At 48.0% G+C, this 13,414-nt stretch overlaps 1 protein-coding gene across 9 annotated transcripts in view; it reads left to right on the forward strand.

The window, feature by feature from the left end:
- Positions 1-11,923, forward strand: part of Septin3 (septin 3) — a 22,969-nt gene extending 11,046 nt beyond the window's left edge. For 3 of the 9 annotated variants that reach the window (XM_036207691.1, XM_036207690.1, XM_036207687.1), the window contains exons 4-11: positions 25-106; positions 432-569; positions 2,729-2,846; positions 3,450-3,545; positions 6,098-6,197; positions 7,778-7,829; positions 8,117-8,210; positions 10,539-11,923. In XM_036207691.1, coding sequence (XP_036063584.1) covers positions 25-106; positions 432-569; positions 2,729-2,846; positions 3,450-3,545; positions 6,098-6,197; positions 7,778-7,829; positions 8,117-8,210; positions 10,539-10,604 — 746 coding nt within the window. In that variant the 3' untranslated portion in view covers positions 10,605-11,923. Of the gene's footprint in view, positions 1-24; positions 107-431; positions 570-2,728; positions 2,847-3,449; positions 3,546-6,097; positions 6,198-7,777; positions 7,830-8,116; positions 8,604-10,538 lie in introns of those variants that run through there. The other 6 variants (XM_036207686.1, XM_036207683.1, XM_036207692.1 and 3 more) reach the window with 5 other exon arrangements.
- The last annotated feature ends 1,491 nt before the right edge of the window (positions 11,924-13,414 follow it).

Below are 13,414 nucleotides of genomic sequence, written 5' to 3' on the forward strand. Positions count from 1 at the left end.
TGGTGCTCTTTCCGTCCTCTCCAGTGATAGAGGAAGGCGGTGTCAAAATGAAGCTGACTGTCATCGACACACCAGGCTTCGGGGACCAGATCAACAATGAAAACTGGTGTGTGTCCGCCCCTGAGATCTCCTTCCCAAGCGCCCTGCGCCGCCAGGAAGACACAGTGCAGATTCATTCCCGTTGAGAACGGCCTGCATCCTCCTGGGAGAGAGGCTGGGTCCCCTGGGCAAAATCTACCCGTGCTAACCACCTGTGGAAAGCCATCCATGGGGGAGGTTGAGGGCGAACTTGTCGTGGGGGGGGGGGGGGGGGCAGGGAGAAAGGAGGTTAGGACGTGAGATGACGGGATTGGGACCTGACTGAGCCTAAGAGGCGCTCCTGAGCCTCTCCTCTTGATGTATCCCATCTGTGTCTCCCCCCAACCCCTCAGCTGGGAGCCCATTGAGAAATACATCAATGAGCAGTATGAGAAGTTCCTGAAGGAAGAGGTGAACATCGCCAGGAAGAAACGCATTCCCGACACTCGTGTCCACTGCTGTCTCTACTTCATCTCCCCCACAGGACACTCGTATGTACCAGACCTGCTCCTCCTACTGGGCCTGGCTCCGGTTTGTGCCATTTGTGCCAAGGATGGGAGAATCCATACCTGGACTTCGCTGGGGAGGGTCAGATGGCTGGGAGGCCCCGTGACCTTAGGGTTCCCTAGACTTTCCATAAGAAAGAGAGTAAAGCTCACCATCACTCCCCCACCCCAGTACTGTTTACTGGTACCCAGCACATCATACCCCCTATACTGTTTACTGGTGCCCAGCACATTACCACCCCCATACTGTTTACTGGTACCCAGCACATCACGCCCCCTATACTGTTTACTGGTACCTAGCACATCACTGCCCCCATTCTGTTTACTGGTACTCAGAACAGCCCAACTATACCAGCAGCAAAGAGAACTTGGGCAGAAAGCACCTCATTTGTTCAATAGATACTTGTTTTGGACAAGACTTGGGGTGTGGGGGAGGCAAGAAAGGTAACGTAGGGGAAATCAGGGCTACTGGATTGGGGCTGGCATCTAGGCAAGATGTGGAACTTAGCTGTAGGTTTCTAGACAGTGGCCATTCCAGCAGGAGGAGCCAGACATCCAGAGATGAAGGATGTGCTGGGAACTTAACTTGTAAGTAGCACGTGGGCCCCACGATGGGCAATGTGGGAACAGGCAGAGGTCAGGGATCTCAGTGGTGTTTCTAGCCACCTTCCCGCAGGACAGTGTCTCTCTCTAAGTCCCTCTGCAGGGTCAGAACTTAAGTTTTGGAGAGGATGATACAGCAAGGTAGACCCTGAATTTTGAAGGATCCAGGGGTTCCCAGCCAGTGTTGAGCAATAGAGGTTGTGAAATAATAAACCTGGGTCAGACCTAGGACCTCAAAAAATGAGGGCTTTTTTGTTGGTTTTGTTTTGTTTTTAAGAATGAGTACTGGGAATTGAACCCAGGGCCTCACATGTGCCAGGTAAGAACTCTACCCTTGAGCTATATATACTCCAGCCCTCCTTTTACTTTTTTAAAAAAATATTTATTTACTTATGGTATTTTTTTTAGATGAGGTTTCTCTGTGAAGCCCTGACTGTCCTGGAACTCACTCTGTAGACCAGGCTGGCCTTGAACTCAGAGATCTGCCTGCCTCTGCCTCCCGAGTGCTGGCATGTGTCACCATGTCCAGCCCTTTTAATTTTTATAAAAAATTATGTGCATTGCTGTTTTGCCTGCATGTATGTCTGTGTGAGAGTGTCAGGTCTTGGAATTACGAACAGTTGTGAGCTGTCTGTCATGTGGGTGTTGGGAACTGAACCCAGGTCCTCTGGAAGAACAGTCAGTGCTCTTAACTGCTTAGCCATCTCCCCAGCCCCTCTTTTTTTTTTTTTTTTTAAAAAAAAAAACGAGGTCTCACTTAGTTGTCCAAAATTGCCTTGCACTTACTTGGTAGCCCAGACTGGCTTGGTATTTGAGATTTTCCTGCTTCGGCTAAAACCATAGTTTTAGCTTTTCTGAGACCTTGGCCCACAGTTAGTGGGAACTATCAGACAATCAGAATCAGTGAATCCCCCCAACTGCAAACTAGAGTCAGACTGGGGCTCTAGAGCCTGGCTCTGCAGGATGGAATGTGGAGGCCAAGGTGAGGCTGTTAGGAGTTCAGTTGGTAATGGCCATCCGTGTATGTCCCCCAGAGAAAGAAACTCCGCCGGGCGGGCGGTGGTGGCGCACACCTTTAATCCCAGCACTCGGGAGGCAGAGGCAGGCGGATCTCTGTGAGTTCGAGGCTAGCCTGGGCTACCAAGTGAGTTCCAGGAAAAAGGTGCAAAGCTACACAGAGAAACCCCTGTCTTGAAAAACCAAAAAAAAAAAAAAAAAAAAAAAAAAGGAAAAGAAAAGAAAAAAAAAAAGAAAGAAGAAACTCCTAGGTCAGAAACGGTGTCATGGAATGATTTGAGGGGGTTTGAGGACAGACATGCTTTACATGGAAACAGAGGAGAGCCTGGTTGCGATGGGTTGAGGGTAGTGTTGGGGTCAACGCAGTGGGGGCTGAAGTGGACATGTGCCGGAGGAGAGGCCGCAGCTGCGTGGCCTCAGCCAGATCCCCAGACCGGTGCTCCCCCAAAGACGGTGTCGGGAGGGCAGTGGCTGAGGTGGGAAGGGTTGGTGGCTCTGACCTTCCTGCCTTCTCTGGGCTCCAGCTTACGACCTCTTGATCTTGAGTTCATGAAACACCTCAGCAAAGTGGTGAACATCATCCCTGTCATTGCCAAGGCTGACACCATGACCCTGGAGGAGAAATCTGAATTCAAGCAGAGGGTGAGCCGCCCCTTTGCCCTTTTCCTCCCTAGGGCTTCCTTCCCCTCCTCTGGGTCCAAGCCATTTCCTACCTGCCATGTCTTCCACTCACTCCCTCCCACTTAACCATCCAGGAGGCAAGCGCTAGAAGTTCCTGGGCCAAAGGTATGTCTGCAAAGGCTCCCAGATACACTCATCACTGGGAACCCTCGATCTTACTTCTCCAATGGTAGGGTTACTAGAAAGACTTGAAAGACACTAACCAGTAGCCAGCCCACACTAGTACTCACTCACTGGATGAAAAAAAAAAAGACGAAGAAACCAAAAAGAACCCTGAAGAAATCCTGGAGGGCTAACAGAGAGCCCAGGAGGGCTTTACCTCCCTTCCTTGCAAAGGGGACTAGAGCATGAAGGTCAAGGTTGTGAGCGTGGCCTGTGGTGGCTGGACTCAGCTGTGCTGTTTGTCTGACCCCCCCCCCCCCGGGGTGGGGGGGCCGGGGGCTGAGCCTGCTCTCACAGACTCCTCCTCTTTCCTCTCAGGCTGGGTGGTGTCTTTTCTTGGGGTCTTTCTGTTGCCTAGGGCCTAGGGATTATCAACACTGTCGTGCCTTGCACCTCCTCTAGGTTCGCAAAGAGCTTGAAGTAAATGGCATCGAGTTCTACCCTCAGAAGGAGTTTGATGAGGATTTGGAGGACAAGACAGAGAATGACAAGATCAGGGTAGGTGCCTCCTCGGTGCCTCTGGGATGTGCCTTCAGGCCCTTCCTTCGCTTTTCCCCTTGCCGCTTCTTTTGGTCAGGAAGCGGGGAAGACAGTGACCCTCACTAGGACTGTGAACACACAGCAGGGCTTCCTGTACCCAGTCCCTTCCACCACCAGATGATGATAGAAAGCCTCCCTTTCCTTCCCAGGACCTGGCAAAACCACAGTGTTAGGAGATGGGGCAGCAGGCAGTGAAAGCATTGGGAAGGTGCCCAGGGAATTATGCTCTAGCCAAAGTTTGTCTCAATTTCTCCCTTTATAAAATACAGAAGCTGGTGAGTGGCTTATAGGCTTTCTCTCTCCCTAGAAGAACTATATAAAAAACAACCAAGGGCCAATGAGATTAGTGCTTAGTGCGTGAAGGCTCTTGCTGCCAAGCTGACGACCTGATGTTTTGCTCCTTGATCTCTGTACACACTTGAGAGAACACACACACACACACACACACACACACACACACACACACACACACACACACACACACTATATAATTAAAAATTTTAAACAAGTGCTGAAAAGATGGCTCAGAGGTTAAGAACACTGGCTGTTCTTCCAGAGGTCCTGAGTTCAATTCCCAGCACCCCCATGGCAGTTCACAACCATCTGTAATGAAATCTTGGGCCCTCTTCTGACCTGCAGGGATACATGTAGGCAGAACACTGTATGCATAATAAATAAATCTTTAAACAAACAAAAAACTTTAGAGCTCTAATATACAAACCACCAGAACAGAACTGCTTTGGCTGCGTGTCATGGGCACAGAGCTCTGCTGTCCCAGCAGGTGCTAAGATGCCCTCTGTGGCTCTGGCCCCACCAGGAACCAGATTTGGAGACTATCGGCTCCATGCCTTCTAAGGTCTTGCCCCCAACTCAAAATTGCTACAATTCTGTGATTCTGCATCAGAAACCTGGGCCCATTGCCCAACCCAGTCTAATCTGTGACAAATCTCTCTCCTCACAGCTTAGGTTTTAAGACCCTTCTAGACTCTTCTAGAAAGTTGAATAATATAGCAGAGTCCTTTTATCCCTTATAGTTGGACAGATACTCAGTTTTGAAAGAGGCAACTGAATCAAGATTATCACTTAAATTTTTTTTTTTTTTTTTTTTTTTTGAGACAGGTTTTCTCTGTGTAACAGCCCTGGCTGTCCTGGAACTCTTTTTGTAGACCAGGTTGGCCTTGAACTCACAAAGATCCACTGCCTCTATCTTTTGAGTGCTGGGATTAAGGTGTGCCATCACTGCCCAGCATTTAAAAAAAAAAAACAAACCCTTTAAATGACATTAATTTACTTTTGGGATGGTGAGGGAGTGGGAGTTGGTCATGCCTGTGGCATGTGTGGAGGTCAGAGGACAGCTCTGGGGAGTTAATTTTCTCCTTCTACTATGGATCTAACTCAGGTCATCAGACTTGTGGCAAGTATCTTTATCCACTGAGCCACCTCATCAGCCTCAGATAATCACCTTTAAAAGTGATGTCTACAAATCTTGAATATCTAAAAAGAAATAGTTTAGGAAGCTAAAATGTTAAAGTATGAGTCACATCCATCAGCCTTCATATTTTTGTGGTGCTGGGGATGGCATCATCATCATCACACACACACACACACACACACACACACACACACACACACACACACACTGTGCAGTGCTGAGGATCAGAGCCTTCGGTATGCTAGGCAAGCACTCTATCACTGACCTGCACTCTCAGCCCAGAGTCCATCCTTAATGCCAAAGCAGTTCATGTTCATCATCTTTCTGCACGAAGACAGCTCTACATCTATGTGTCCTCAGTTTACATATGGCATTCATGTGCTGCATGAAGAGATTTTGGTCTGTGAAGGGCCAGACAGTGCTTCCCTGCAATCATATCACCTGGTAACATGGTAGCTGTCTTATTAGTTTGCATACTTCTTATGCTATGAGTTCACCCCATGGCACAATCACCCATGAACTTTACTCAGAACCTTTTTTTTTTTTTTTTTTTGTCATTAAGCAATACATGACTCATTTATCAGATGACAGTAACACACACTGGGTAGATACATTCGGGTGCTTGTCCTGATAGAACAGAGCAGCCTAGAGCCCTGAGAGTTTAGTACCTGGGCATCTGCCAGCAGGTTCCATGGGAGCCACATAACACATCTCGGAGTCTGGCTGGCGCCTGGAGGGGGGGGCGGGTTGGTGCTGTTTGTGAGAGTCTGTCCTAGCTAGCTCACAGAGCGGTTCCAAATCAAATGAAAGTATGTGCTCCGGCACAATGAACTGAACAAAGTGCTCTTTAGTTGAAGGAAAGCCAACTTTCTGAGGCTAACCAGCCAGACCACAGTGTAGTCAGGGATCCCAGAGAGTCCTAGCTCAGTCTTTTCAAGGGGCAGAGTCTTGACTTTACCCCCAGGAGCATCATTGAATGAGCAACAAAGGAAGTTGTGAAAGGCTGTCCTGCCCTCGGACATTCGGTGTGGAGAAGAGGACTGAGCATGTGTGTTGGTTTGTGTCTTCCCCCATCCAGCAGGAGAGCATGCCCTTCGCTGTGGTGGGGAGTGATAAGGAATACCAAGTGAACGGCAAGAGGGTCCTGGGCAGAAAAACACCCTGGGGGATCATCGAAGGTAAGCCGCTACATCTCCGGAAGAAGTGGCTCTCCAGTTAAGCATCGGGAGGTCTAAGTGCTATTCTGGGATGCCAGTCACAGGCAGGAAGCAACGGTACCTTTTAACATGTGGCCAGGTGGCAATGACTTGGCCTGTCAAATGAATTTAGAACCTGGAGAAACTATTGAGGGTGGAGAAAAACAAACAGACAGACAGACAGACAGACAGACAGACCAACCAACCAGAGAAAGGGTTCCATATGTGACCTGGCAAAGTGCCAAAGGGTGGCTTGGCTGTTGTCTTGGTCTACCATTTATTATGGATAGATGTGACCTCGGGAGGGCCCTGATGATTCTGAAAGTTTTCAAGAAGTTACTTCAAGGGTCTCATTCAGGGATGGGGAGTAGCAGCTCAGTGATAGAGTGCTTGCTTAGCATGTGCAAAGCCCTAGGTTCGATCCCCTGCACAGTACAGACAAAACCAAACCGAGAAAACAACCCTTTATTCACATGGTAGCCCCGTAAGGAGTGCACGCCAGGTGTTCCTGTCTTGAGAATATGAATCTCAGAAAAGTTAAATGCTTTGCTTTGCAAAGGTCACACAGTCCCCAACCACCACCAGCAGCTGCCCTGGAGAGTAAACCCAGTGCTTTTAATGCGCTAGTGAAACTTGAATATCAGATTTGGATATTTTGATGAGATTTATGCCACTGTACTGAATTGTTTATTGTTAATAATTTTTGTGGTCCTGGTCATAGAACTCAGGGCCTTGCTGTGCTAAACAAGTGTGCTGCCACTGAGCTAAATCCTTAACTAGTGTTTTTTTAATATATAATTTATTTTTTATTTTATGTGCATTGATGTGAGAATGTCAGGTACCTGGGAACTGGAGTTACAGACAGTTGTGAGCTGCCATGTGGATGCTGGGAATTGAACCCAGGTCCTCTAGAAGGACAGCCAGTGCTCTAAACCACTGAGCCAGCCCCTAAGTAGTGTTTTTGTTTTTTGGTTTTTTTTTGGGGGGGAGACATGTTTTTCTTCTGTATCCATGGCTGGCCCTGAACATGTTATCCTTCGGCCCCTTCTCCTACATGCTGGGATTGCAGTGGTGAGCTGCTGTGCTCACCACACCCAGTACCTCAGGATTTTCAAAGTAGCATTATCTCATTGTTCGCCTTGGATTAGAAATAGTGGTGAGAATGTTATATACACATTGTGGGACCAGAGTCTTGCCTTATCCTCCCCCCGTTCCCACAGTTCTTGGTGTGTGGTTTATAGACAGTAGTCTCTCCATCTCTGCTAACTGGGCTTTTTGTATAGAGAGTGACCTTTGAGAGCTGGTTCACTTATGAGGTCCTGTGTGTTTTGCTCATCTTAGGCATTCACAAGTTCTTTCAAACTTCCACATTAGTTTTTTTTTGTAAAATGTGGGAAAAACCAGTCTATATTGAGATTCATTCTTCGGTGAATAGAATAGTATTGTGTCCATTATACCTGACTAAAAAGTTAAAAAAAAAAAGAAGAAGAAGGAAGGGAACCAGGCCACTAAAGAACCTGTCTAGAACCCCCCCCCCCCCCTTTCTTCTGTTTTATCCGTAGTGGAGAACCTCAACCATTGTGAGTTTGCCCTGCTTCGCCACTTCATCATCAGGTAAGATGGTCCCCCTCTCCCCAGGGGGCAGGTTTAATTATTTGGGATTGAGGGCCATCTGCTCAGATTCACGTCCTGAGCTTCCATGTCTCTCTGACAGAGCTTTCTGGCCCAGGTCTAGCCCCTGTCTCAGTGAAGGAGGGATTGAAGAAGTGTCACTGGCCCTCAGTGGGGCCCAGTCATGGAGTCCGGTCTCCCAGAGAGATGTGTTAGCCTCAGAGGTGGATCTCTTCCTCCTCTTCCGACGCTTAATTGCATCCCCTTCTCTTTTTTACTCTGTCCTTCAGGACTCACCTCCAGGACCTCAAAGAAGTAACCCACAACATCCACTATGAGACTTACAGGGCCAAGAGGCTCAATGACAATGGAGGCCTCCCTCCGGTGAGCGTGGACACAGAGAGCCACGACAGTAATCCATGATGCCTCCTTCTCTGTGTTATCTGTCACACATCCCACTTCTCCAAACACACACATGTCCCAGACACCACCTCCAGCCACCTTTTCCTTTCAGCTCTGTCCCACAGGCCTGTCTGGTATTTGTGGAGTATTTTGTCCTGTGTGTGTGTGTGTGTGTGTGTGTGTGTATGAGAGAGTGCCTGAGTGTGTGTGCTCAGGAGTGAGGTATTTTCATTGCCCTCTCTGGAAAGTTCGTTAGTCTGCCTTCTCCATGACTATCCATTCTGTCTCCTTTTCTCTTGTGCTCCAGAACACAAAGCTGTGCACCTCACTCAGGAGGTCTGGGGAAGGTTTTGTTTTAAAATGCTGGGAGCAGGTGAGCCACAGGCAACTCTTTCTTACTTCTGACCCACCCACAAACTGGGGCTGCAAATAGTTTTCACAGACAGGTGGCTGAGCTAGCCCGTGGTGGGGTGTTGGGGTTTGGAACAACCTTCGTTGTAAGTTGGGGTGGCCCTGGAGGAAGGCTGGGGCTTCTTGGAAGAGATGAAAAGAAAGACCATGGGGAGCAGAGAAGAATGTGGGGGGTTCCTGCAGGATTAGTGCCTAGACATGGAGTCTGTGGACATTGGGTCTATGTCAAGGTCACTGTCAAGCAGCGCCATCACCATTACAGGCCATTGCTTTCTGTGTTCACTTCGCATTTCAGACTGGCTGGTTGTCTCCTCTTCCGGATTTCTCTCTCCACCCCTTCTACAGTCTCCATCTCTCCTGCCTGCCTCTGACCTTCCACTTCCTTTTCGAGTAATCTATGTTAGCTTCGTTTCTATATTTAGAGATCATACCCAGCCTACTTCCTTCATTGACTTTCTGCTGCCCTAAAATAAAATTATAACTAGGGGGCTGAAGAGATGCCTCTGTGCTTAAGAGCAACTTCTAACTCTTGCAGAGGACCCAGGTTCGGTTCCAGGCATGTACTTGGCAGCTCGAGACTATTTGTGACTCCCCTTCCAGAGGATCAGAAACCCTCTTTTAGCTGCCATGAGCATAGTCTACACACACACACACACACACACACACACACACACACACACACACACACAGACAAACTCCCATATGCAGATTTTTAAAAAAATCACAAGTAAAAGCATGGGACAATGCATACGAGACAGGAAGAGAAATCAGAGCTACAGGGAATATCAACGTCAGTTTCTGCAGCTGAACACTGAAATTTGCTTGGGAGTAGCCTAGGCAAATAGGGGAACTTGGTAACTTGGGCTGCCAACACGCCCCCAGTGTTCTGTTCAAGGAGGCACATACACTGGCCAAGTGAGGCAACTTTTGAGCGGAGGGCATTACGTTTTCGAACTAATTCTGAAATATCAGAAACAATATATGGAATTTCTTAGGAGGCTGGGCTTTGGAGACTCATTCTAGGACACGTTTCCCTTTCTCTAGAGCCTCTTTCTGTGGTAAGCTGGCTTTTCTGTGGCTCCGCCTCAGATAAACCTGACTCATTTTTCTCTGTTCTCATTTGTCTCTCTCTGCTTCTCTCCCTGACCCAGTTCTCCCACCTTCTGATCCTATGGATGTTCCCGAGAACACCACAGCTGTACACTTAGCCTTCTCTTGCCTCTTTCAGGAGCCCTGTAGTGGTTAATGCACACGTCCACTGCTCCTTGCACACACTTTTTTCTTCCTGTAGTTTCTAAAGCTGCTTTAAGGAAAACAGTTTAGGCTTTAGGAAAAGGAAGGGAAGGGACCAAGGGATTCTGTTTATAATTGGTCTTATCCACTATCCCATCCCCTGGTCCAGCCTGGGTGTTTAACTGGTCCTCACTGAATGCCAGCATTTATAATCCCAGCCCTTTATCACTCAGGTGCTAAGAAAAACAAAAAAAAGAAGGAAGACCCATGATTCAGTGGACCAAGTGAAAGAGGAGGGGATGATCAGATCATGTGACCCCTATCCTATGGTCTTAGCCTCTCCTGGAGACTGCTGTACCCCAGCTATCGGGTCCTCCCTCTTCATGCCTACTTCCCTATAAAGTTACTCCAGAGTAGGCACCTGTCAGGCCAGAGTGGTAGCCTAGCTGTCATGTATGGTGACATGGAACTGGGTGCCTAGGGCCAGCAGGGGATAAGGATGGTGGGCATTGGATAGGCTAAGTAGGAGAATGGTGCCTAGCGCCCCCCCCCCCCCCCCGCCCCCTCCCACCGCCATGGTCTCACTCTCCCTAGAGAAGCTGTTTTATGTGTCTGCTGTGAGCTGCTGGTCTCCACACCCTCAACCGTTCTCAACTCCCCTTGCAGGGAGAAGGCCTCCTGGGTACTGTCCTTCCACCTGTGCCAGCTACCCCCTGCCCCACTGCTGAGTGAAGGCCATTTCAAGCGCTGCTTCTCCCTCATGCCTTCCAGCTGCCATTGCTGCAGGGCCGAGCCCCTTTTAATGCCGTGCTGGCCCATCCCCACCTCCACAGCCTCTCTCAACCCTCACAGGCGGGAGGGGCCGGCTGCCTCGTTAGGATAGTAGCTTCCTCCACGTAGCCAAACCACCCCTCTCCTCCTAATGGATTGGAGTTCCTGCCAGCCAGCATTGCCCTGCTCCATCGTCTGTCAGCAGCCCCCCGCCCATGCGTAGAGAGAAGGAACTCTGGAGAGCTTCTCCTGCCCTTGCAAGCCCATACCAGCGACTTGCAACCATCTTGAAGGGACCCGGTGTTGCTCCCTAGCCGTTCATCTGCATGAGTACGCTTCTTGGCTCCCTCAAACGGTCAAGAAAGCAATTTTTTTTTTCTCTGCTTGTCAAAGTCACTGAGGTCATCTGTGTGAGCCCTCCTGTGGGACCAGGGTGTCTCCTTCATTGCTTAAAGGTATTTATAAGGATGATTCGTTGCAGCTGTTGGGGAGCAAGAGAGCTAGCGTCCCTTAAAAAACAAAAACAAAAACAACAAACCACCACTGGTGGCTGGCCCAGTGTGTGTATGTATGTGTGTGTGTATGTGTAGAGAACCTGTTTACTCCCCCGCTCCCCCCCCCCCCAGTACGGCCATTTGGGAAATGGTTTTCCTGAAAAGATGTTGCCGGGTTTGACTTCCTTATCCCCAAACTTAAAAAAAAAAAAGTGAATTAAACACACACACACAAACCACCCCAAACCCACAAGCTATACACTCTAGGAAGAAAACTAGCACCCCTTTGTACATTTAGCAATAAGAGGGATCTCTTTCCACCTACCCTGACCATTCCTACGCCCATCCCCCACCCTATTAATGTGAGCAATGCACTAGCCTGACCACAGGTGGTCGCTATAGGCTAATGGAAAATACTCAATGGAGGGCCAAGCCCTCAGATGCATGAATGTTCGCGAATGTTGGCTGCCACTGCCCCATACACTGGGTCTTTATAGAACCCTGCCTTGGCCGCCTCACCTGCCATCACCACCTGGATACAACTCCCTCAAAGGCTGGTGACTTGTGGGCCATTCATCTACAAGTCCCATTGGAACAAGAGGCCCAAGCCTAGAGGATGCAGGAATGACCCGTTTTTTAAAATGTTAATTGGTCCCAGCCACTGTTTTTGGTGATATTCAAGGTTTAATTTCCCAGTTGAAAACAAGCCAACAGACACTCAGACTGGTCATGTAAATGTTGCTAGCCTCTGTGTTGTACAACTAAACATTGCTGTTTGAACAATAACGGCCTGGTCCTTGTGTTATTTGTGCCCTTGCTCCCTGACCAAATCAGCCACGAGTGACATCATCTCACCCGTGTGTGAACTAGGGACCCTCTTGGCAAGAAGTAGCCACAGGTTCTAGAGATTTAACATGTTCCATCTATTCATTTTTCAGGTGACATGAGGTCATATCCTGGTCGTTTCCTGGAACTTTGTAACCCCAGTGAGTGGGAGAGTTGACATTTGATCTCACAGGTTCTGTGTTTCCCCAGAAAAGGGTTCAGTCCCATTTACTTAACTTCTTAGTGTTCGTTCTTTTTACCCCTGAAGGCACAAGAACCAATGAAAACCTAGTCTTGCCTAGAAAATGATTTTACCATGAACATATTGAAAATATAAAGAGGCCAGTGAGATGGCTCAGCTGGGAAAGGCACTTGCTGCCAAAGCTGACAACCTGAGTTTGATCCCTGGATTCTACATGGTGGAAGGAGAGAATTAACTTCCATAAGTTGTCCTCTGACCTACATGTGTTCTTGTGCATGTGTACACACACACACACACACACACACACACACACACACACACACACAATTTCACAAGGAACACGGGAGGTGAGTCAGCTGGCAAGAGTGAAGGCTGTACAATCATAAGACCTGAATTCAGCAATGGATGGAACTAGAAAATATCATCCTGAGTGAGGTAACCCAAACCCAGAAGGACAAACATGGTATGTGCTCACTCATGAGTGGATTCTAGATAGAAAGCAAAGAACAATCAGACTGCAACCCACAGGACCAGGGAGGCTACATAGCAGGGGGGACCCTAGGGTGACTGTGGCTTATAATAAGTTTTGGTTTTACTCAATCACTGGGCAAGCCTCAATCAAACATTTCACTATTAGGATAAGAATTTATACTGTATCAAGCTTATAATAGAAAAATAAATAATTTTAAAAATGGGAAAAAAGATTTAAAAAAAATCTGAATTCAGATCCCTAACGCCCCCATTTAAAAAAAAAAAAAAAACCCCACCAGGTATGGCCCCATGCTTACCTGGGGCTTGCTGGTCACCAGCCTGCTTCCAGGCTCAGTGAGATATTCTTTTAAGGAAGTAGAGAGGAGACTGATAGGACTCCCTTCTGACCTCTTCAAGTGCACACAGGCATGCACAGCCAAACACACATACACATATACTAATTGTACACACAAAGGAAGTTAAACACTAGCCTTTTTCTGAGTTTAGGACAATCTTCCCCTCACTTTGAGCTTATTAACACAACTCTTGTCTGCTGATTATTTCCCTAAATGTTAATGTGAACTGTAAGCAATCATTTGGGACATTGACTTTCTGTGATGTGAACATGTGGTATAAATGAATGAGGAGACACAATTTGGAGGGGTCAGAATGGAAGAGGATGGGTCAAGAGGCTCTGGAAACCATGCAGGTCAAATAATGAAGATGGCAACTCGTGGCAACACAATGCAGATGAAATGAAATTTGATTGGTGGACATCA

The sequence above is a fragment of the Onychomys torridus genome, chromosome 16 (assembly GCF_903995425.1).
Source record: "Onychomys torridus chromosome 16, mOncTor1.1, whole genome shotgun sequence".
In the NCBI taxonomy this organism is placed as follows: domain Eukaryota; kingdom Metazoa; phylum Chordata; class Mammalia; order Rodentia; family Cricetidae; genus Onychomys; species Onychomys torridus.